The sequence below is a fragment of the Centroberyx gerrardi genome, chromosome 13 (genome assembly GCF_048128805.1).
Source record: "Centroberyx gerrardi isolate f3 chromosome 13, fCenGer3.hap1.cur.20231027, whole genome shotgun sequence".
Lineage (NCBI taxonomy): Eukaryota > Metazoa > Chordata > Actinopteri > Beryciformes > Berycidae > Centroberyx > Centroberyx gerrardi.
Genome location: NC_136009.1, coordinates 29,689,331 through 29,712,061, shown reverse-complemented (window position 1 = coordinate 29,712,061; position 22,731 = coordinate 29,689,331). Strand labels below are relative to the sequence as shown.

The window sequence follows — 22,731 nt, the reverse complement described above, 5'->3', positions numbered from 1 at the left end:
CAGACAGACAGGCTCTCTAGCAGCACTAACTGTCTATCAGGGTCCTGGAGAGCTATTGGACGGCTGGTGCTCAGGGACCCGCCCCCTGGTGACTGACAGGTTGAGCGTTCCCCTGAGAGGAGTTCAGACAGTTAACAGTAATGCTGATCTATTCTGAGGCCGGCAGCTGAAGACTGATTCACTCTGATGCTAAATGTTCGTCTCTGCCAAGTTGAGGCCAATTTCTACTTCTGAGTTGAAGTGTCTCTGCAGCTTCTCTGTAGGTCAGAAATGTAGAGACGCACGACCGCAAGAGCTGTGATTTGATTGGCCGCTCGGTGTCTCCTCCTCCTGTATGGGTCGCTGTGGGCTGATAGTGAAGACAACATGGAGCAGAAGAAGAGAGACGAGCTGAGGAGGTTCAGATGTTCATCTGGACCACAGATCATCTCCCGGTTATAAAGACACCAGATGAACCGCAACATCCACAACATGAGTTTCACTACGACTTCTTCTGTGGTGCCTGCTGTGTGAACAAAGCTCCACACTGACATCTAGTGTTTCAGCGGTCTACAGGCAGAATCATCAATGCAGAACTAGTAATGCTCGCACCGCTGCAGGCAGCTACGGCGACACTTCGACACAGAAGTATAAGTTGGTCTTCAGTCTTCAGCCATCACCTGGAGGCCTGCTCTCTTCTGAACATCTAGCTGTGAAAGTGGCCGGTGAATTTGGGGATGAACTAGCCAGCTGACAGACCAGAAAAGCTGGCTCTACTTGCCTTGGGCGGTCCTTCACTTCTTCACTACATTTTCTACCAAAAAGGTCTAACAGAAATCTTTTTGTGTATTATTTATGTCATGACATAATGTGTAGGCTACTAGTGCTGCAAAAAGAAAACCCAGGACCAACAGGCAACATGGACCATCTTTCACTGAAGATACAGAATCTGAGAACTAAACTGTAAGTACCAGGTTCTGATCTGATCCGTCACACCTCCTGAAGGTGGAAGGTGTTTGGTCAAAAGAAAACAGATTCACATCTAATCTGTGTTCCTCCATTACAGAAATCTAACACACTTCAATGTGTGAGGAGAGAAAATCCAGATGCTTCGAGTTGCTTCAGGCTCAACTGGGCATCAGATTTCACTACTAGGGAAATTCTCTGCAGCTGATATCAGACACCAGTATCTGACATCATGACCAGTTAGTATCTGATACAGGGAGCGTCAGAGTTCCTGTACCGGTATTTACTACCGTCTATATTTACAATACAGCACTTTCCTAAAAAGAAAAGTGTAGGAGGTGCATCAAAATTAAGACAAAAACAAGGTTATGTTTAGATATAACACATTTATCAGTTCATTGAGTTAATTTCTGAGCTGTTGTTCCATTCGTCTCCTGGTCCCAGAGTTTAGGACGGGGGAAATCCACCGCTCGATGTTTTTTATTCCCATCCTCAGTATGAGTTCGTCCCTAACGGACAGTAAACCTGCACTAAGCCATGGAAGCTCTCCAGGAGCTGCAGCAGGAGCAGCTGTATGAACACGAGCTGCAGGTGGAAAAGCCTTGAAGCAGAGACACAACATGTGGACCGTCTGAACACAACATGCCTGCTGCTGTGTCAGCCCACTAGGCAAAACACCGGTGCATGCTAAAGGCATGAGCTATCAACATTGACTTTGAGCTTGTTATTCTGCAAATGAAGACGTTTTCCCAAGATTTTTTTCACTTAATAACTCTCAAATCAGGGAAACTTACACTGCCTGAGGTGCGTTCATGTTGCCAGATCTGCATCAGATATCAAAAATATCTACAATTTACAGATACAATGTCAGAAAATCTTTGTTTTTTAAAGATTATTTAGATTTTTCTAGGGTGTTTGCCTTTATTGTAATCATTTTTTACAGTAGAGATAGACAGGAGCAATTAGAAGAGAGAGGGGGATGACGTGACAAAAGTCCTGGGCCACCAGGACACCCAAAATGTTGGGAAATGTTGGGAAATCTTGAGAAAACGTCTACTGTTGTCAAAACTACAACCTGAAAGTCAGCTTGTGGAAGACATCAGACGGGAGCGAGCTGCCATCACCGCCCAGGACAGACATGATGAGAAGGATGGATCACAGTGAGAGTTGAGCTCTAAAATCCAAACTAAATACACTCCGATTTTGGTATTTTAGTGTAGTGTGTAGTGTGTAGTGTAGTGAAAAGTATATACATGTAAACAGAGTAAACTCATCTCTGTCTGGGCATAATGACGTACACCCACACACACCATGAGCCCAAATACCTCTGATTTACACCAGATGGATATCAGTAAAACTTCTTCCTAAACTAGCACTACAGAACAAGCAGTACTAGAAATAGTGCTGTTATAATTATAAAGGTAAGACTAGAAACAGTGCTGCAGTTTACAGCCATTTGCCCAAATAACAGACTTCAAAATCAGCCATAATATCCAGGAAGAAAGAACAAAATACACCAAGATTTTAAAAGAATATTCCATTAACTGTGGGCGTTTCTGCAATCTGAAATTAAAGCGTTACAGCTGCTGATCAGGCTGCTTCACAATACATGTGCCTTCAAGCCTCATTCTGAGGTTTATCAGACATTAAAACATTACACAAACCTGCAGAAAATAATTCACACAACAACATTAAACCATATGATGATACTTTTTAAAGGATAGTAAGAAACTGAAGTCCTTGTTCGTCCAAATGAGACACTTTTACAGACCTGATCCTCTAGATTTCACTGAACGATGAACTTCAGGTAATTATTTTTTGTCTCTATAAAACATCTTAAACAACAACAAGCCCTTCTCCTGACTGGACCCTGAGACAAACGTCAGTAGCCGGAGACGCCACACGGTGGCAGAGCCGCTCCACCAAGCCTCCGCAGCTCAGTGAGGTCCGCTGTGTTTACCAGTCCAAACACATTAGGCCTGTTTACCCGGCGCTAATCTGATCTCATGTACTCCGTTACCATGACCACAGCGGCGTGAAAAGGTTTAAACCCGCGTGAAATATCAAATCTCAGCTAATCGGTGGATCGGATTAATCAACTCGAACACAGAGGCGGCGGGTACGGAAAGTGATTTTTTGCTACAGCGACACACACACACACACACACACACACACATGCCGCACCGCTGATCAGCTGGAAGTAACGAGCCGCCGGACAGAGAGGGGGCGGCGCGGGGGGGAAGGCTTCGGAGAGCCGACCGGAGCTGCAGGTCACAGCTGTCTGGGTGATGGCAGACGGCTTCAGGACAGACAGACAGAGCTTTCCACCAACATGGCTGACGTTCTTCCTCTTCTTCTTCCTCTTCTTCTCTGTTGGGTTCAGATCAGAACTTTCTGTCTCCTCCGACTCGGTCTGTCAGGTGTTGTCAGTCACATATCAGTGATTTATCTTCTTCTTCTTCTTTCTGTTGTCAGTGATTTGATTGAGGGTCACAAAAACGCTAACGGCACACAAATTACCGTTAGCCTTGGTTAGCCAGTTAGCATGTTGTGAGCCTCAATCAAGTCTCTGTTCTACAGTGTTTCAGTCGTCTGACAACGTGTCAGAGACAACAGCTGTGCAGTTCCAACATCAAATACCCCAAAGGTCAACAGGCAGCACACACAGAGCTTCAGGACCGAGTTCACTAATCTCAATTTCACCATGTCCACGAACATGCTAACGTTTGGGCCTAGTGGCTTTCATCAGAGCGTTCATCAGAAAGGCCACCAGGCTGAAACGTTACAATAAATGTGTAAAATTGAGATTAGGGAACTTCATCCTGAAGCTCTGTGTGTGCTGCCTGTTTAAGTTTATTTTTACATTACATTTACTTTTACATTACATTAAAGTGTTATTCAATGTTGGAACTGTATGACTTTGGTTTAGCACCGCAAACAAATACTAGGCAGGCCCATCCTTTAATCGATCCAGTTCACAGCTGTATTGTGTTATAATCTATCAGGGTTCCTACACATTTTCAATTAAAAAATTCAAAACTTTTTTCCAGACCTTGATTTGTTTTGAAGATTTGATATAATATGATTTACACAGATAGACATCTTGCCCCTGCTAACTAGGTCATATCACTGTAAAGATGAAGATTGTTCTTCACAGCGACAAATATCAGAATATGTGAGATGATTGGCCGGGTTCCTACACGGTTTCCATTTTAAAATTCCATATTTTTCCCAGACCCTATGTTCTTGACTGGATTTGATTTTGGTGCGTATTTGATATAATGCGGCTGGGTAATAAGAGCATCCCTCTATCTGAACATTATTCTTCACATCAACAAAAACTGTGGACTCAAAGTGGGTCTACAACAACATAAAAGCTATAATTATGTGTGTATCGGACCTGAACCACAACATTTTCCATACTTTTCCAGACATTTTTTCAAATTCCCAAACTATTCAAGACCTGGAAATGATCAAATTCATTTTTAATACTTTTCCAGACTTTCCAGACCTGCGTAGGAACCCTGATCTATGTTGAAACACTAACTCAGTGACCACAGACAGACAGTTGGCTTGTTGACATTGCTGCCAATGGTGAGAACCGATCTATAACCTGCTGAGATGAAGACGGAGAACGTCAGCCATGTTGGTGAAGAAGTCCTTTTACAGAAACACAGAAACCACTGATCCGACGCTCCAGTCTGAGCAGCGACAGACAGAAAACAGCCGACTGTGCGACAGAGCGGCACGGAGGACCGCGGGACCAGGAAGAGCCGACGCGGACTGGGAGGACGCCAGAACCGGCAGGGTGTGCTTCCTGGAGGCCGGAGGCCGTCCGTCTGCTGCTTCTAGACCTGCAGACGGCCTGAACACAGCAGGGGGACCAGGGAGCGAGCGGGAGAGAGTTCTGCAGTGAGTCGACTCCACCTGACCTCACCTGACCTCACCTGACTCCACACACTCCAGCTCCAATGAAGTATTTAATGCTGCGTTCACGTCAGATCAGATTTACCGTAAATACGAGCTGCCGACTGGGTAAAACCATTCACTCCAGCCTCCTAGTGGTGATTAGTGGGAATTTTTCATAGTTTTTGTGTACTAGAATAGAATAGAATAGAATGATCTTTACTGTCATTATACTCAGGTACAATGAAATTTCGCCTGGCTTCTCTCGGTGTAGTTAAAAATAAAACATATAAATAAAAGCAGCAGTAAAAGCAGTAATAGCAGCATAATAGTTCTGTGGAATAACACAAAATTGGAATAAATTGTAAAATGATGTATTTGCAAAAAGTCAGTTTTTAAAAAGTGAAGCAAAAACTGCTTATTTTGTCATTGACACCAATGAGTTTTTCAAACCTACAAAAGGTTTTTAACAGGTTTCAAGCACCAAAGGGTCAGTAAGTCACAAGATATCTACAGTTTCAGAAAGACAAATTTCAGACTTTTTAAGAGCTTTTTAATTCTGCCTGGAATTGAATTTCAGACCGATTTAAAACTCTTCTGTTTCTGACTGAACAGCTGATGAAAGCTGTGAAACTATAAACAGGCAGAAGAAGAAAAAGGACAGCAGGACATTAACAGTTAAGAGACATGAAGTCCAGCTGAGTTCAGTACAGCAGACAGGATGCAGATTGTTCTCCTGACTCTGTTCTGGATCCATCTGACAAACCTGACATCACATGCTGAGAAGATAAGGATTTAAGACATTTTAATACCTTTCAAGGCCTTAAGTTTAGATGTTTTATTAAGATGTTTTCCAGACTTTTTAAGGACTTGAGTTGCAGACACCCTGTATCATTACATGGTGAGAAATAAAACCTCTGATAACTGGATTTAACAATTTTTAATACCTTAAATTTAGACTTCTTCAGACTTTTTAAGGACCTGCGGATACCTGAGCGAGAAAACGAAATACACGGAGCGCGACAGTGTTTTTGGTTTCCAGCGAACACGCGTGTTTTCCCTGTGATGTTAAACTTTTACCTTCATTTACTGAACATTTATCATCCGCAAAGAAGTTCATGAAAGTTAAAAAGTTGAAGATTGGACAGTGGTGACGGGAACACGCCGCAGACGAAGCTGAACGAGCCAAGCAGCAACCTGATTGGAGAAACTTTGCAGGGTGTGTGTGTGTGTGTGTGTGTGTGTGTGTGATGAGACCGTGACAGGACACATGTATGAGTGGGGGAACATGTATGTGTTTCAGAGCAGCTTAATGTTTTAATGAAGCACATGAAGGCCACATGGACAAGCAACAGCCCTCTCATCCTCCCCGTGTGTGTGTGTGTGTGTGTGTGTGTGTGTGTGTGTGTGAAGGTGACAGTTAATTCACTGTCAATTCAACTCAGAATGGAATGTAAAACTGCCGTTCATTGGCTCATGAAACAGTTTTCATTCTCATCATTTCCTTCAGGATAGAAAATTTGAAATTTTATGAGGAAATGATTTTGGAAATTTTGGATTTTTAAAGGAAAATCCACTTCCTGAATCGACTGAATTGAAAGTGAACTGGTTTGTGTGAATGTGTATTGACTGAGAGAGAGAGAGACAGACAGAGAGAGAGACAGACAGGAAGACATATAAATGTATAGAGACAGAGACGAAGAGAGACAGACCCTGAGAGACAGACAGTGAGGGTGAGAGAGAGACAAACAGAGAGAGAGACAGTGAGACAGACAGACAGAAAGACATATAAATGTAGAGAGAGAGAGACAGATAGCGAGAAAGACATACAGAGAGAGAGAGAGAGAGATAGATATGCCTTTACTGGCTTTTGAATGGTAAAGAGAGACAGACAGATAAATAGAGACAGACAGACAAAGAGAGACAGACGGGTAAAGAGAGAGACAGATAAAGAGAAACAGACAGATAAAGAGAGACAGACAGATAAAGAGAGACAGACAGACAAAGAGAGACAGACAGATAAAGAGAGACAGACAGACAAAGAGAGACAGACAGATAAAGAGAGACAGACAGACAAAGAGAGACAGACAGACAAAGAGAGACAGACAGACAAAGAGAGACAGACAGACAAAGAGAGACAGACAGATAAAGAGAGACAGACAGAGAGAGAGAAATAAAGAGACAGACAGACAAAGAGAGACAGACAGATAAAGAGAGACAGACAGACAAAGAGAGACAGAGATAAAGAGAGACAGACAGACAAAGAGAGACAGACAGACAAAGAGAGACAGACAGACAAAGAGAGACAGACAGATAAAGAGAGACAGACAGAGAGAGAAATAAAGAGACAGACAGACAAAGAGAGACAGACAGATAAAGAGAGACAGACAGATAAAGAGAGACAGACAGACAAAGAGAGACAGACAGACAAAGAGAGACAGAGATAAAGAGAGACAGACAGAAAGAGAGACAGACAGGTAAAGAGAGAGACAGACAAAAAGAGACAGATAAAAAGACAGACGGATAAAGAGAGACAGACAGATAGAGACAGTCAGATAAAGAGAGACAAAGAGAGACAGAGAGATAAAGAGACAGACAAAGAGACAGAGAGATAAAGAGAGACAGACAAAAAGAGACAGACAAAAAGAGACAGACAGACAAAGAGAGACAGACAGATAAAGAGAGACAAAGAGAGACAGACAGACAAAGAGAGACAGACAGATAAAGAGAGACAGACAGATAAAGAGAGACAGAGAGAGACAGAGAAAAAGAGAGACAGACCGAGACACTCTTTTCAGAGACAGACAGAGAGAAAGACGTAGAGAAGGAGAGCAGGACAGAGAGAACACAGACTCGTACCTTCATGGGTGAGATGTGGGCGTGGGACACGTATCCGTGGACGTTCTCGATCTGGGACAGGTTCTTCTCCGCCACCTGGACCAGCTCCGGCCCCCCCGCCTCGTCCGTCAGCTGGGGCGAGCTCTGCTCCTGCGGGGACGAGTCCTCATCGTGGTGCCTGTACTTCTGCAGCGGGACAGACACAGAGAGAGGGAGGGACGGGTCAGCAACACGCCTGGTTAGACAGACCGTCCCGTACCTTTTAAGATCACAGGTTCGATACCCAAAACGGACGACCTGTCCGTCAGCAGCCGCAGGAAGTGTCCGAGCGTTTCGGAAGAAGACGCTGAACCTCCGTCATGTTTATTCCTCGTACGTCCAGAGTTCAAACTCACCTGGATGTCGTGGTGAAATTTGACGACTCAAAATTAGTTTTGGGGTTCAGACCAAGCAGCCAAACCCTCAGGTGAATGTTGAAGCCGATCCTGAAGCAGCAGCAGCTCCTCTAACTTCCAGAAAGACCCAACTCCATGAAGTCAATGGACCACAACCAACTTCTAATCAAAATATCAGTCAATACATTGTTTTTGGCCTCAGTAGCCAATTACACTTCTTCTAATGTGTGTCTTTGTGTGGAGATTTTCTGAATAATCATGTCATTAACAGATATAATGATAAAACACAGGGTTGTTTTCCTAGTGATTGACAGGTCGCCGATCACAGGGCCAATAGCAGGCGGAGCTGCCGATATCGGGCTCCACCCTCCGCCTCTCTTTGGCTGCTCCGCCTCCTACAAACGTCAACATGGCGGTGAGCGTGAACACAATCTGCAGCTTCAAAACCTTCACAAGACGATGGGAGGAGGAACTCACCGCTGCAGCCGGTTTACAGTCTGTGGTTGAGACAGAATTAGACAACATAGATCCTCAGTTATTACTCTGATCTGGAGTCAAGAAATCACAAAACTAAATCCCTCTCACAGGGTTTCTCCTCAGGATGTGACGTGTGGATCCAGAGAGCTGAGGCACACTGCTGATTTGTTTTAACTGAAGTATAACATCCACATTCAAGCACTTTTAAGGCCATCAATTCACTTTCAAAAACCTGTAAGGCCTTGTTTCCAGGTGGCTGTGGAGAAGCTGAAGCTGAATGTCTACAGTGTGACATGTAAATGTGGGCGGTGAAGCTGAAAGCGTGGCGCCGTTGTCAACCTGCTAACCACAAAGTCTGGGTATGTGACATGTGATATCCTGACCACATCCAGTATTAGCTTTCTGTGGAGACGACAACAACAACACGGAGTTCATCAATAATTCAATAACTCATCAATAAGCATGTCGAGTCTGGCTCTGTTTCGATTAAAAGGGACTTAATTTAAGAATTCATGTTATTCCTACAGTCTGAAACTCTTCCATCACACCTACAGTTTGTTTTCTTTTTGTATCGTTTCGTTCAGGTTCACTCTGTCCGTATACAAGAACCAGAGCCTGTAAACAAAAGTCACATGACTCACAAGAAGCTTGTTTACTGGACAGAGTCTGAACCTGTCGTCCTGCAGGTTAAGAGATCCTGGCAGCCGGGGAGCAGAAGAGTCAAAACAGATCAGAAACTTTAACTACAGATTTGTCTGTGCTGTTTGCCATAACTTCCCCTCTCTGGTCTTCACACCAGGTCACAACACATGAAGAAGAAGCTGAATATGAGCTTCAGTCCAGTTCGCCCTTAGTTCATTTTTCAGCTAATATCACGACTCATTTTTCTGACCCAGGATACGTATTGTCACATTTTTGTATTGTGATATATTGAATTTCAATATATTGTCCCATCCCTGCTGGAATTACATAACAATCCTCATATTGAGTGATATTCCCCTTTAATTCATCTTTATCCTGAGATCTCTTCACAAAAAAAATAAATATTCTGTTTTATTGGACAGCAGCAAAAGATTTGTTGCAGCCTCACAGCTTCACAAGCTACATGGATTTAAATAAAAAGAACCAAAACAATGGAAGATTGCAGTTACTCTTGGAGAATAATTGACAAAGCTGTGATATTAAAAACCAGCAGCAGCAGCCTGAGGGTTCTCCGTGGGTAGAGACAGCGTCCTGCGACCAAAAGGTCACAGGTTTGATCCCCACAGCAGCTCTAACCTGCTGCACCAGCCACACACACACACACACACACACACACACAGCTGCAATGAGAAATAAAAATATACAAATCAAATCCCGCTGTCCCTGGTGGGGATGAGACAGCGATGACTCTACTGTGTCAGGTACGCTTTATTAACCGATGCCGATGGAGACAACGGCGCAGATGCAGTTTCCAAGGCAACGGGTTCATCGGCTCAGCACAGAGACTAACCCCCCAACCCCCCTCTCACCCCCCCACCCCATCCTCAGTAAGGTGAGGGGAGTGATTCATTGATGAGAGGGAGGAGAGGCGACCCAGCGGTGTTAAATCTGCCTCACATCCAGACAGGGGAACACAGGAGGCGGAAAACACACAGTCAGATCACCTGAAAACTAAAGTTACTGTTAAAGTGTGTTTCCATTCATGATTTCTGGTGTAAATTAATAAATTAATTCATAAAACAAATACTCAAAAACAGGCCTGGAAGAAGTCAGAAAAGAAATCAAGACAGAAAAGTGGTTTGTTTTGCTGTGTGTCTTCACTATTGGCTCGCAGACCCCATATTTTACTCTTTATCAATTTAACACAGTTCTCTGTCTTCTTTAAAAAATATTTGTGAAATGTACAGCAAAAAAAAAAAAAAAAACCCCACCTAAATCCAGTTTTTGTAGTGTTTCAGCCTCTCAGCGAACAGGCTGCTCGCTGATTTTATGTTTATGCTCCTCTGCTCTGATTGGCCGCCTCATCGGAGGGTTGGGCTAGAAAATGAGGCTGGGTGAGCGGGAGGGGCTTCACCCAGTCCATCCTGAGTGATGTCACTGAGGGCTGCCAATCAAAACGGAGTTTCAGATTTCACATTTTCTCCACTATTAGATACAATGATAAAATGACTACATGAGGAAGGGAAAGGAAAAAAACTGTTTTGTACAATATGGGAGCTTTAATTCAAACGATGCACACGGTGTTACGAACAGACGCGCCACACCTCAGCTGCTGCAGGTGAGACGGGCGACAGGCGCAGTTAGATTAGTTAGACAATATCAGACAAATTTTAGAATGAAATGTCATTTTGGGAACATCCCCTATAACAGAATAACACCGTTCGTCCTGCTTCCATTCAGCCGACTGAGTTTTCCTCAGAAGACAGCAGGACAGATTAGCAGTGAAAGTTTCAGCAGCGACTTCAAAGGGACTTTAGTCTGTTTCCTGACAGGATTACGGATCGTCTGAACGGTTCGTGGGTCGGAGGACGGATCGGCGGCTCCGAGCTCCTCACCGAGCCGGCTGGAGGCCGAGAGGGTCCGGGTCCCCTGACGGGCGGGTCGCCTCCGAGGAGAGCCGTCTCCTAGCAACCGCTGGCAGGGGCATCACCGGATGCTGTGCAGCAGCCCGTTTCCAGCTCCCGTCAGTCTGTCTAAAGTACAAACACGGACTTTTCTGGAAGCCAGAGCGTCTCCCACCAGAGCCACAGAGCTGCTTCTGCTGGTTTAGTCTAGTTGGTGGATAAAGTGATTTTATTTATGTTTTAGTCTTCAGAGACTGCATAGTTTCACACAATGCACTGATCAAATCAATCCACTGAGCTTAAAATATATTATTTTATTATGTAACTATATATGTATGTTTATATATGTATATGAATATATGTTTATTCATGTATTTGCATATATCAGTCATACTTTCTCTATTTCTTTTAAATTCATAACTGGGCTGTGGTCTTCATTCTGTATAGTTAATATGTTTAGATCTACAGTTGCTATGTACATAGTATTTTTTTTTCTTTCCTTACATTTATACGTTTGTTATGTTTCTGTTCTATTTTTGTGTGTTTAGTGTTATATTGTTATTTTTGCCTGATTTAAACAAAAGTTCAAAAAATCATTTTTCGTCAAACATTTTCATTTTTAGAGCAAAAGTTCATGAATAGTCAATCATTAAAACTACACTTCATACTTCTGACACATCTACAGACCAGCAGCAGCAGGTCCAGGTAATATTAGCTGTTTTTGCTCCTGCAGAGCGTTAGTCACAGCTAACCTGAACATACAGTACAGATGGGCTGTCAGAGAACGCACTGCCAATTCACACTAATGGGCTGAAATCTTTTAAATGTCATCCAACAAAATGACTGTGCAAAACTGTCAAGATTATATAGGATTATAGGAGTTCATTTCCAAAACACTAAACATCCATACCTGCAGTTCATCATTCACAATCATTCAGATTTGTTTAAGTATTCTGATTTAATGGATCGAGGACTGAAGCCATCTACTGTCCTTTACGAAGTGCCATCGTTTGGTTTTACTCGTGTTATCAATCAGTTTGTTGGAGGAGTCTCTGCTTTCAAACGGCGGACGTCTCATTCTGGAAGCAGACTCCTCCAGGCTGACGGCGGCCAGCGTCCGGCCGGAGCAGCCAGCGGTCTGAAGGGCAACATCTCCATCCGTCAGGCCGGGAGGCGGAGAGCCGCCAGCCCGCCGACTTCACATTTGGTTAATTCATGAAGGACGACGCCGCCTGCCAAAGGCACCGGCACCGAGGCGGAGCGCAGGAAGAGCCGGCCGATGTATTTAGAGGTGTTAATCTAATGAAACATTAAATATATGGAGGTAATGGAACGGCGGTGAAGCTCTGCGTGCTGAATACTGACATCTGGACGGAGAACCGGTCGTGTCGGAACCAGAGAGGCAGAACGCTGCTGCTGGAAACTTCTGGACAGAAAGACGAGTCTGAGAAACTGAGGAAGGACGGAAGTCTACCTGATAATCCAGATCACTTTGCTTGGTTTTCTGATCACAACTATTCTTGAGTCAGACTTGAGTTTTAATTGCTTGAGACTTGACTTGATGCATAAAGAGAAGACTTGAGACTTGACTTGACTTGACTTGGGTTCTGGTGACTTGGGACTTGACTCTGACTTGTACTTTGATGACTTGAAAAGGTTTCTAAAGTCTTGACTTGAGATCTTGTGTTTGTGTAAATGACTTAGATTGAAAGTGATGAGATTTGTTCCAGCAGACGACTGAATTTAAATTCTGTTTTCTGAATTTGTATGGAATGATTGAATTTACTGAAGCTGAAACTGATTATAGAAATCAAACTCATGATGCTCTTACCAAGTTTTTATCCTATTAAAACCATATTGCATTGAAAAGTCCTAGATATTTAGTTTTCTTTAAGATATCAAATTGATACTGGACTCTGATTGATTTGTTCTGACTTGACTTGCTGTTCTACATTTAGACTTGAGACTTGACTTGGTGATCTACATTTAGACTTGACTTGAGACTTGTGCCTCAAGACTTGAGACTGACTTGGGACTTGAGCAAAGTTGACTTGGTCACACCTCTGCAATTATTAGTTTTAATGATTTTAGAGACAAAAATATTCAACTGTACTTTTGGCATCTGAGAACATGTTGACTATTTCCAATTTCCACAGGTGTTTTGAGAGTTTCAATATGGCTGTTCCACACAGAACCATAATGTCTCAAAGAACCCTCTGATTTGTTAAAATAAACTGCCACATCACAGTCAAGAACCCAGCATGGTTCTTAAATAGTTCTTTTAACTCTGCCGGACTAAATATCTTCAGTCAACGAGAGAGAGCTTCATCGCTGAGACAAAAACCACACAACTGCCAAAGCTGATTTTTCCAGGAAGGAAGAGAAGAACACGCATGTCCTCATCAGCATCCATGTAGTTTTTAAATTCTACAGTCAAAGCCAAAGGATCATGAGCACATACATGACCCGCGAGATTTTCACTTCAAGTTAGAAAGACACCGAAAATGTGACTCCAGAGCCGACCAACTCACACTGATATTTACACCATATTTGGCCCGGGAGGAGCCGATGAATTGTTTAAAAGAACAGTTGGTTGTATTTCCCATCGCTGCTGTCGCCAGTAATCAGAGTGTAATCTATTCTACGCCTCGTTTCTAAGGCTAAGCTGCTTTTCACGTTCCACCAATCAGACGACAGAACAGAGGTCGGGTCGCTTGACCTTCTGCCTTTTCCCACTTCCAGAGGTTTTTACCACTGCTGAGCTACAGGCTCGTCTTCTACAGTATGTAAGGATCTATTTGTCTTGTAGCCCAGCTTCCATGCTGCATCTACGTAAAGTTGTGGTTGGATGTTACCAAGCATGTCTACAGAATCTACATGAAGTAGAGAGTTCACTGACAAAATGAGAAATGTCCAATTTGGGAAAAAAGTCAGCGTTACCATGTTGTCGACCAAGAATTTAAGTTACGTACTATCCTTTTTAACACCATCTTTTGTGTTAATTAAGTGCTATCTATCATTTTGTTAGAGTAGGTGTCACTTTCTTTTCAATTGGTGACCTTGTTTGGTGAAACTTGTTTCCTTGTTTTGTTTATTGTTGTTTCCATTGTATACATTATATTATATAATTGTATTTTCTTGGTGAGGTATATTTTATAAGCCCAGTTGGGTTTCAAACCTCTCCAGCACATGGCTTTTTTTTGTTTTGTATCATCTTTATTGTTCTTTTTTATGGTGCGAATAAATAAAACCTAAAAACTCCTGATATAATGATCGTCTCTCCTTTTATATGAAGCACCAGATAAAGATGTTGTGTGTACTTTCACTACATTGTTACTACATACAGGAATATTTGTTGTCTGGGTGCTGAGACTCTGACACTTCCCTTCCTTACTTCTGGTTGTTTTCGATGTTGTTGGTGATCTAGGAATTGAAGATTGAGTTCACTGTAAGTCAATCTGGAGAAGAGCGTCAGCTAAACGCCTAGAAACATTTCAGAGACTTTAGTTAGAAGCTAAACTAGCTGACAACAGACTAACTGGATAACTTACAGCTCTTCCTCCGCAGCGCTGCCATGCGTCTGCAGCGGCACGGCTGTAATTATCCATGATGAGCGTCTTGGTTTAATTGCTGCCATGACCGCAGCACAGCGGGGGGATTCATTCATGTCAGAGGTGAACGCCACAGATTAACACGGGAGGGCGGATTACAGCCTGGGAGCAGAGGGGACGAGTTCAGCCAACCAGGAGATCCGGGAGGCTCTGGGAGTGATGGAGGGGTTTCCCAGTCACGTTAACAAGGTTATACAAAAGCAATCTGATTGGTCAAAGGCACGCTCCGACCATGCTGACTATTCCCATGGATATGAAAAATGGATGAGGTTGCTCTGCTTAATTCTGTGGCAACTGGGAAGCTAGTTAGCGCTTTTCACTGCTGACTAGGCTTGGGCCGATATCTGATAATATTGAAAATTACAATATTTCACGAATATCGCAACATTTTCCGTGGCATCGAATATCACTATTAATAGGAAAAAAACCTGGAAAAAAAACCCAAAAAGGCCAGTCTGAGTGTCCTTGAGCAAGGCACTGAACCTCTACCTGCTGACTCAAGTCACTCTGTATAAGAGCAACAGCTAAATGACTTGTATGCAAATGTAAATGATTCACTTTCCTGATTTTCCCAGCTGGTCCAGGGACTCAAACCAGCAACCTTCAGGTCACAAACCTGTTTCTCTGATATTTAGGCCACCACTGTTCCCATTGGTTGAACACACACACACACACACACACACACACACACACACACACACACACCAGTTGTAGTTGGACTTTGCAGGCCACAGAGAGGCAGATGGCGAAGCATCAGGAGGCTGCGGGCGAACGCCGCCGTCACGACACTGAGAGGAAAAACAACCAGAACACAAAGCCTGGAAAACTGGCAGTGGTCCTCACTGTGGAGCAAGGCACCAAGCCTGCCGGGGTTAGGGGTTCAATTCCCTCTGTAGCTGTAGAGCAAGGCACCGAGCCTGCCGGGGTTAGGGGCTCAATTCCCTCTGTAGCTGTAGAGCAAGGCACCGAGCCTGCCGGGTCAGGGGTTCAATTCCCTCTGTGGCTGTAGAGCAAGGCACCGAGCCTGCCGGGGTTAGGGGTTCAATTCCCTCTGTAGCTGTAGAGCAAGGCACCGAGCCTGCCGAGGTTAGGGGTTCAATTCCCTCTGTAGCTGTGGAGCAAGGCACCGAGCCTGCCAGGGTTAGGGGTTCAATTCCCTCTGTAGCTCTATGGGTAGAGCAAGGCACCGAGCCTGCCAGGGTTAGGGGTTCAAATCCCTCTGTAGCTCTATGGATAGAGCAAGGCACTGTGACTGCCAGGGTTAGGGGTTCAATTCTCTCTGTAGCTGTAGAGCAAGGCACTAAGACTGCCAGGGTTAGGGGTTCAATTCCCTCTGTAGCTGTAGAGCAAGGCACAAGACCAAGGGGTTCAATTCCCTTTGTAGTTAATTGGATAAAGCAAGGCACTAAGACTGCCAGGGTTAGGGGTTCAATTCCCTCTGTAGCTGTAGAGCAAGGCACCAAGACCAAGGGGTTCAATTCCCTCGCTAGCTCATTGGATAGAGCAAGGCATCAAGACTGCCAGGGTTAGAGGTTCAATTCCCTCTGTAGGTATATGGGTAAAGCAAGACTGCCAGGGTTAGGGGTTCAATTCCCATTGTGCCCATGTGTGCTAAAAATGTCTTTACTCAAGTGTTCACCAAACACCAGATATTAAATCACAAAGAAAGGGAACAAATTCACTAGAAACAAAGACAAAAGAGCAAGGCAGCGGTGCAGCCTGTCCAACAGGGAGAGCGTCCTGTAACCAGACGGTCACAGGTTCGATCCCCACAGCAGCCATGAGACACACTGAACCACAACCTGCCCACTCACTCTGGATGAGAGCATCAGCTAAACGACTAAAACGTAAATGTAGAGAGAGAGAGAGAGAGAGAATAAGCGTGGAGGCGGCAGGGAGGTTTCCAGTAGTGTGATGACACTGTCAGCCTGAAGAGCCTGGAGAGCCTCTTCCTCCTCCTCCTCCTCCTCCTCCTCCTCCTCCTCCTCTTCATCTCTGAGAGCCGGGCCGGCGGAGGCACAGCGGCGACTCCCGCCTGCCAAAAGCTGCTATAAATAGGAGCATCACCACCGAGCGGATGTAGCAGGATGTTCAGGAGGAGGAGGAGGAAGAGGAGGAGGAGGAGGAGGGGGTTCTGGATGATTCAGGGACGTGCTGCTGAAGAGGAATACAAGGAAGATGGGGAAAAAGGAAGGGAACGGTAATCTCCCATTAGAAATTAATGGGAGGATCAAATCTCTCGTCTCTCCTCTCAGCTTCCCTTCTGTCTCAATAAAGATCAAAATACTAAGAGCGGTGTATGTTTTTAAAAATTGGTGTGGTGTGTTTCAGAGCAAAAATGTCCCTGAATGCCTCCTTAATCATATCCTTCAACAAAATACCAAGGGCCTGACCACTCTTTTGTAAATGAAAATTGATGGTGAAAGAAATGGGAGTCTTGTTTCTGAAGAACTGGGATCCTGAACAACACAGAGAAAGCCTTTAACAGGGAGCCGATGTGTTCGGACAGAACGAAATTCACTTAATGAACCTGCTTCTCACAATGAGAGCTGATGAAGAAATGCAGAAAAGACAGAAAAGTGACGACTTTTTAAAGAACAGGAGGCAACTGAAGTCTTAGGCTGGTTTCACAGACTGGATCCTATAGATTATAGAGCTATTGATTTATAAACTTCAGTAAAACGGATATATAGTATTTTGTAAACTCTTCATATTCAGTACCACCATATTAATCCAAATATTTAAATCACACCAGCAGACACATCACCAAAACTATGGAACTGAGACATTTTGAAGACAATCGCTGATGCATGATAATGTGATCTTAATGAAACACCGCCATATTCTCTAAATATTCTCGTGGACTTGTGGCCTGAAATTTCTTCCCTCTCCAACTTGAAATAAACAGAGATAGTCCGTACTTTCTTTACTTTCTTTAAAAGAAAGAAAAATAAAATGAGGAGAAACAGAGCGTGGGCCTATCTTTGCTTATTTCAAGATTATCCAGATAGATTATCCAGAATTCAGTTTTTTGCGTGAGGACTCTCTGTCTCTCCAGATGAAACTCGTCTGTGTCCGGCGGTTTGGTCGTTTTGTTCCAGTCAGTAAATGGTAAACGGTGCAGTCAGCTGTGGAGGTGAATGGAGATGAGCTCTGGTTTCGACACGTGGAGCTCAGCGGTCGACAAACTCTGAATTGGCACATCGGATCATTCCAGATGAGCGGCCAGAAAGGGGGGCGGGGATGTCGGAAAGGAGCATTTCACTCAAAAACAGAGTCTTCCCCCGGCTGAATGTGTTCTCAGTCAGGACCAAGCGGCCGGGATCTTTTCAAAGACGTCAGTTTGGCTTCATCTTTGAGAGAAATATCCACGTTCGCAAATGACAACAACTCACTAAATGTTTTATGGCGCTACGACGGATAACTTCCGGCACAATCTATTGAGTTTGTGGCGCTGAAAGCAGTCAATCAGCCGATCAATGGGACTTAATTAAGACTGCGATCAAACTGTCATACTGCAGAACATACAGCAGCAGGAAAACCAGACCGGAGTTCCATCTGACAAACTGAGGTGGATCCAGTCAGACTCGGAGTCTAGCTGCACCAAGATTTAAGAGTCGACTTCCCAATCCCACAGATTAACAATGGACACCAATCAAAACCCAATCCATGGGAAGACAGGCCGGCCCTAATCCCAGCAGCTCCAGTGGCGAGGGGTCAGAGGTCGACCCAGCCGACCATATGATGGTGTACAGTAATTCCCTCCGGGCCGGTGTGGCTGTTTGTCAGTCTTAGCAGGGGGAAAAGGTCAAACGAGAGTTTCATTCCAAAACGTCATCAACACCGTTTGAAAAATGTGACACCGACTCTGCTGACATCACAGGGAAGCTATTAATATCTGCTTTAGGGATGTAATCTTTTGTTTTGTTTTGTTAAGTACTGAGAGATGAAATGGATATAAAGAAATCAGATCAATAGTCAAGGAGCATTTCTCTGGATGCTGCATCAGTTCTCTTTCACTGTCTGTCAGGGTTAACAAGTGAATTCCAGCTGAAGCGTCTGCAGACACAACGCAGAGATAAAATAGCTCAATAAATGTCCGTTTCATCTGAGAGTCAAACAGCTTTCTTTGAAGACTGGATGTGTAGAGTGATGAACTCAAAAACTGGCAGTGAACTGTGCGATACTGAGCTGAATGGTAGAATAAAAATAACTTAATGTGTATAACACCAAGGCTGCAGTAAAGATCAATTCAGCCAAGTCCAAGTCAATTCCAAGACCAAGTCCAAAGGGGATCGAGACCAAATCAGGACCAAGACCAAGTCAAGTCCAAGTCCTTCTCAAGACCAAAACAGGCAATAAACAGTGTACATGTCTTTCCAAATGTGACCTGCAGGAGCTTTGTACCAAACTCTTCAACATCCAACGCATTAATGCACAGAAGTCTGAGGACCGTTCCATACAATATTCAGACAAAATCCCTTAAACTGTCTGCAGTGCTGGGGAGAAAACAAACAAAGCTGGATCAGGTGGAGAAAAACGTACTGTGCTGTGCAAATTTTTAGCTAGGCAGAAAAAACTCGAGTCAACTTCCAACAGAGACAAGTCAGAGTCAAAACAGACCGAGATAGAGAAAAGTGACCTGCAGACGGACTTGCGTACCTCAGCCTTGTATAGCACTTTTCTAAAATAGAGTTTACACAGAGCCAATGAAGATGAGAAGAGACGAAGGTAGATGTAGAGAGGAAGGGTCGATTCCCCCGGTATCCATCGCATGAGGCACACACACTACATGTATACAAGGCTGTGTAACTGGACAATAAAGCCTTCAACAAGCTGAGGAGTGGCAACTCAGACTAAATCTATGTGGGTAAAAGAGTTATATAGAGCTGAAGTAAGTCTGAATACATGATGGATGAAACAACATTTATGGAGTGTGACATCCATAAATCCACATTAAACATGTACAGACGCTTCAAGTGCCGGTCCAGAAATCTGAAGGATCAGGTAAAGCATTCATACAAAACGCACAGCCGCCATGTTTGTCGTGTGTAAACAAACTCATCGCCGCTGCATCCGGGTCGACGACCTCTGACCTTTTTGCCGTGTGCACAATTAAATAAATTAAAAAAAACAATCAAATTTCCTCATGCAAAGGTGTTTCTGTGGACAAACAAATGGGAAAGACTGAGCAGGAATCTCATTGGTTCTGCTCACACCTCACTCCCAGACTACAGCGTTTACATCCAGCCATCAGGTTCAGATCAGACTGTTTATTTGCATGTAAACGCACAGAGTCAACCCTCATCTTCTCTGTAGGAAGCTTATTATCAGACTGTCAGTATTTTCTTTCAACCATCTCAGGCAAAATCAACATAGAACTCGTTTTTTTGGTATTAAAATCTCAAACGCCATAAAACAAGTGAAAATCATCTTGTGAGATTGGAGGCAGAGCAGCAGCGGCGACACGGTGACTCTGCTTCCACACAGCTGGTAGCTCTGCTGTGTGCAGTGTGTACGGAGGCTGATGTGCCGTGTGTCTCAGCCGCTGCGGCGGTGTTTCCCTGCACAGCACATGTCGGCCACACATGCACGTGCCCACCGGCCTGCCGCTGACGCTCTCCGCCGGCCAATCGCGGCCCAGCGCCGCCCCGACCGGGCCGTCCGATTGGCCGGTGCGCTGAAGCGGGGCTGACGGGCGGCTGGGGGCGGCCTATCGCGTCGCGCCGGGGCGAAACGGTAAACACAGGCTCTCGGTGACGCGCGGCTCGTGGGTTTTTCCCCCTCAGCGGTCGTCTGACAGGCACCGTGCGAACGACTCAGCGCCACAAACCAACTAGAATGTGATTTGGATTTTGTTTGTTCTCTGTGTTGAGGGTTTATGTTTTTCTGTCTGACCCGCACAGTTTGTATTTCTGCTTTTGTTAAAATTAAGTTTCTGTTCCACATGCATCCCTGTTCTGTTCTCAGTTCTGGTTCTAGGTTAGGCTGCAGACCTAAAAATGTTTTTCTTTGGATAATTCACATAAGAAAAATGCCAATTCTAAGCATTGAGACTGCACTTCTTTGTATTTAAGAGGTGCATTTTATTGTAGCTATAATGTCCCATGTTCTGGTAGTGAGCATCACTGCTGAAGGCAACAGAGAGGCTTCATATCCTCCACTGTAACACTGTGTAGGAGGGAAACACTGCCTGCAATCTGTACACTGGCAGCTCTACATCTAAATCTATATGGGTAACAGTGAGCTATAGAGAGCAGGAGGAAGTTTGGCAATATGTTGCTTGAGACGGCTGAAAGAACGTTTATAGACAGTAATTTTCCTAAACACAAATTAAACATCTACACCGAGCTTCGTCCTTCTAGATGTTTAACACAAGTACAAAAGTGCCGGTCCGGGAAAGTGAAGATTCAAGAATGATCTTATTGTTGGACGGCGGGTCAGTCGGGACGTTTCCATAATCAGATTAATGGAATAGTTTGCTTAAAGTGTTAATAGGGTTTGAAGTCACCCAAAAAGCCTGAGTTTCCTCGTCATGTTGTGAGGCTGTGTGGGCGCCGCCGCCTCCGACACGCCGACACAGTCTGGATTTCTGCTTTATTTCCGGTTTCTAGCACTTTTACGAACAATCTAAACCGCCCTCCGCCCCCCTCACCTCGATGTGACCGCGCATCCCCCAGCATGCACCAGCCCACGTGAAAAGCCCAACTTTGAGGAAGTCTGGGTGTGAGGCCGGTTACCTTGCAGCCGAACATGAGGGAGATGGTGCTGTTGGTGCAGGCCACCTTGCAGTGGCAGAGCATGGGCGAGAAGCACTCCACGTTCTTCCCGCCGGGGGACATCTTGTCGGCGCTGGGGCAGTTGGCCGACAGGCGCCTCCTGCGGGAGCGGTGCCGGCTCCGGCCGCGCCGCCCGGCTCCCCCCGCGCCTCCTCCTGCTCCTGCACCTTCTCCTCCTCCACCTCCGCCTCCTCCTCCTCCTGCACTGCTGCTGCTGCTCCCTGCTCTCACCATCCGCCCTCATTCCTCGCGTCGCTCCATCGCGGCGGGGAGGAAACGACTCCCAGAGCTCTTCCTTCATCCAGGGAGACCCCCCCCCCCACCCCACTCCTCCTCCTCCTCCTCTTCACCGACCCCTCCTCCTCCTCCTCCTCTTCCTCCTCCTTCTTCCGTTAGAATATATTCCTCTCCCTCTTGACCTCCTCTCGGGCGCTCGCCTCGACTCCTCTCTCCCTCGTTTTCCTCCTCTCCCTGTTGCGCTCCTGCTCTCTCTCTCTCTTTCTCGCGCTCTCTCTCTCTCTCCAGCGACGGTCAGTACACACTGACAGAGTGACGAGAGCCGGGACGAGCGAGTGTGTGTGAGAGAGAGAGAGAGAGGGGAGGAAGCTAATGTGTGTGTGTTTTGAGTGTGTGTGTTAAGCTGTCCTCTGTGGGGGTGTGATTGGTCGCTGGGGAGAAGGGGGAGGGGGGAGGGGGGAGGGGGTGGGAGGGCCGGTTTGTGTGTGTGCATGTATGTGCATGTGTATGTGTGTGTGCATGTATGTGTGTGTGTGTGTGTGGGCTCCTCTGGCTGAAGGCTGCCTGTCAGAACACTGCTCACTGAGACTGATGGTAGAGAGACATTCACTACTGCTACAGAGAGAGAGACAGAGAGAGAGAGAGAGAGAGGGGGAGAGACAGACAGAGAGAGAGAGAGAGAGAGAGAGAGAGGGAGAGACAGAGAGAGAGAGAGAGGTTGGTCGGTCACATGACTCATCGGAAACGAGGAGGACTGAAACGCTGAAACGAGGGGGAGAGAGAGAGAGAGAGAGAGAGACATAGACGGAGAGTGGGGGTGTATCCTCAGGGAAGGTAGAGGGATGTAGGACAGAGTCAGTGATGTGGAGAGGAGGAGGAGGAGGGAGAGGAGAGGAGGAGGAGGGAGAGGAGAGGAGATGAGGAGGGAGAGGAGAGGAGGAGGAGAGGAGATGAGGAGGGAGAGGAGAGGAGAGGAGGAAGAGGAGGGGGAGCTAGT

The 22,731-nt window shown here is 45.2% G+C and overlaps 1 protein-coding gene across 25 annotated transcripts in view; it reads right to left on the bottom strand.

The window, feature by feature from the left end:
* The window catches only part of dlg1b (discs large MAGUK scaffold protein 1b), a 156,078-nt gene that overhangs the window by 69,346 nt on the left and 64,001 nt on the right, over positions 1-22,731 (bottom strand). For 23 of the 25 annotated variants that reach the window (XM_078287694.1, XM_078287695.1, XM_078287697.1 and 20 more), the window contains one exon: positions 7,711-7,875. In XM_078287694.1, the coding sequence (XP_078143820.1) occupies positions 7,711-7,875 (165 nt within the window). Of the gene's footprint in view, positions 1-7,710; positions 7,876-21,458; positions 21,732-22,731 lie in introns of those variants that run through there. The other 2 variants (XM_078287718.1, XM_078287712.1) reach the window with 2 other exon arrangements.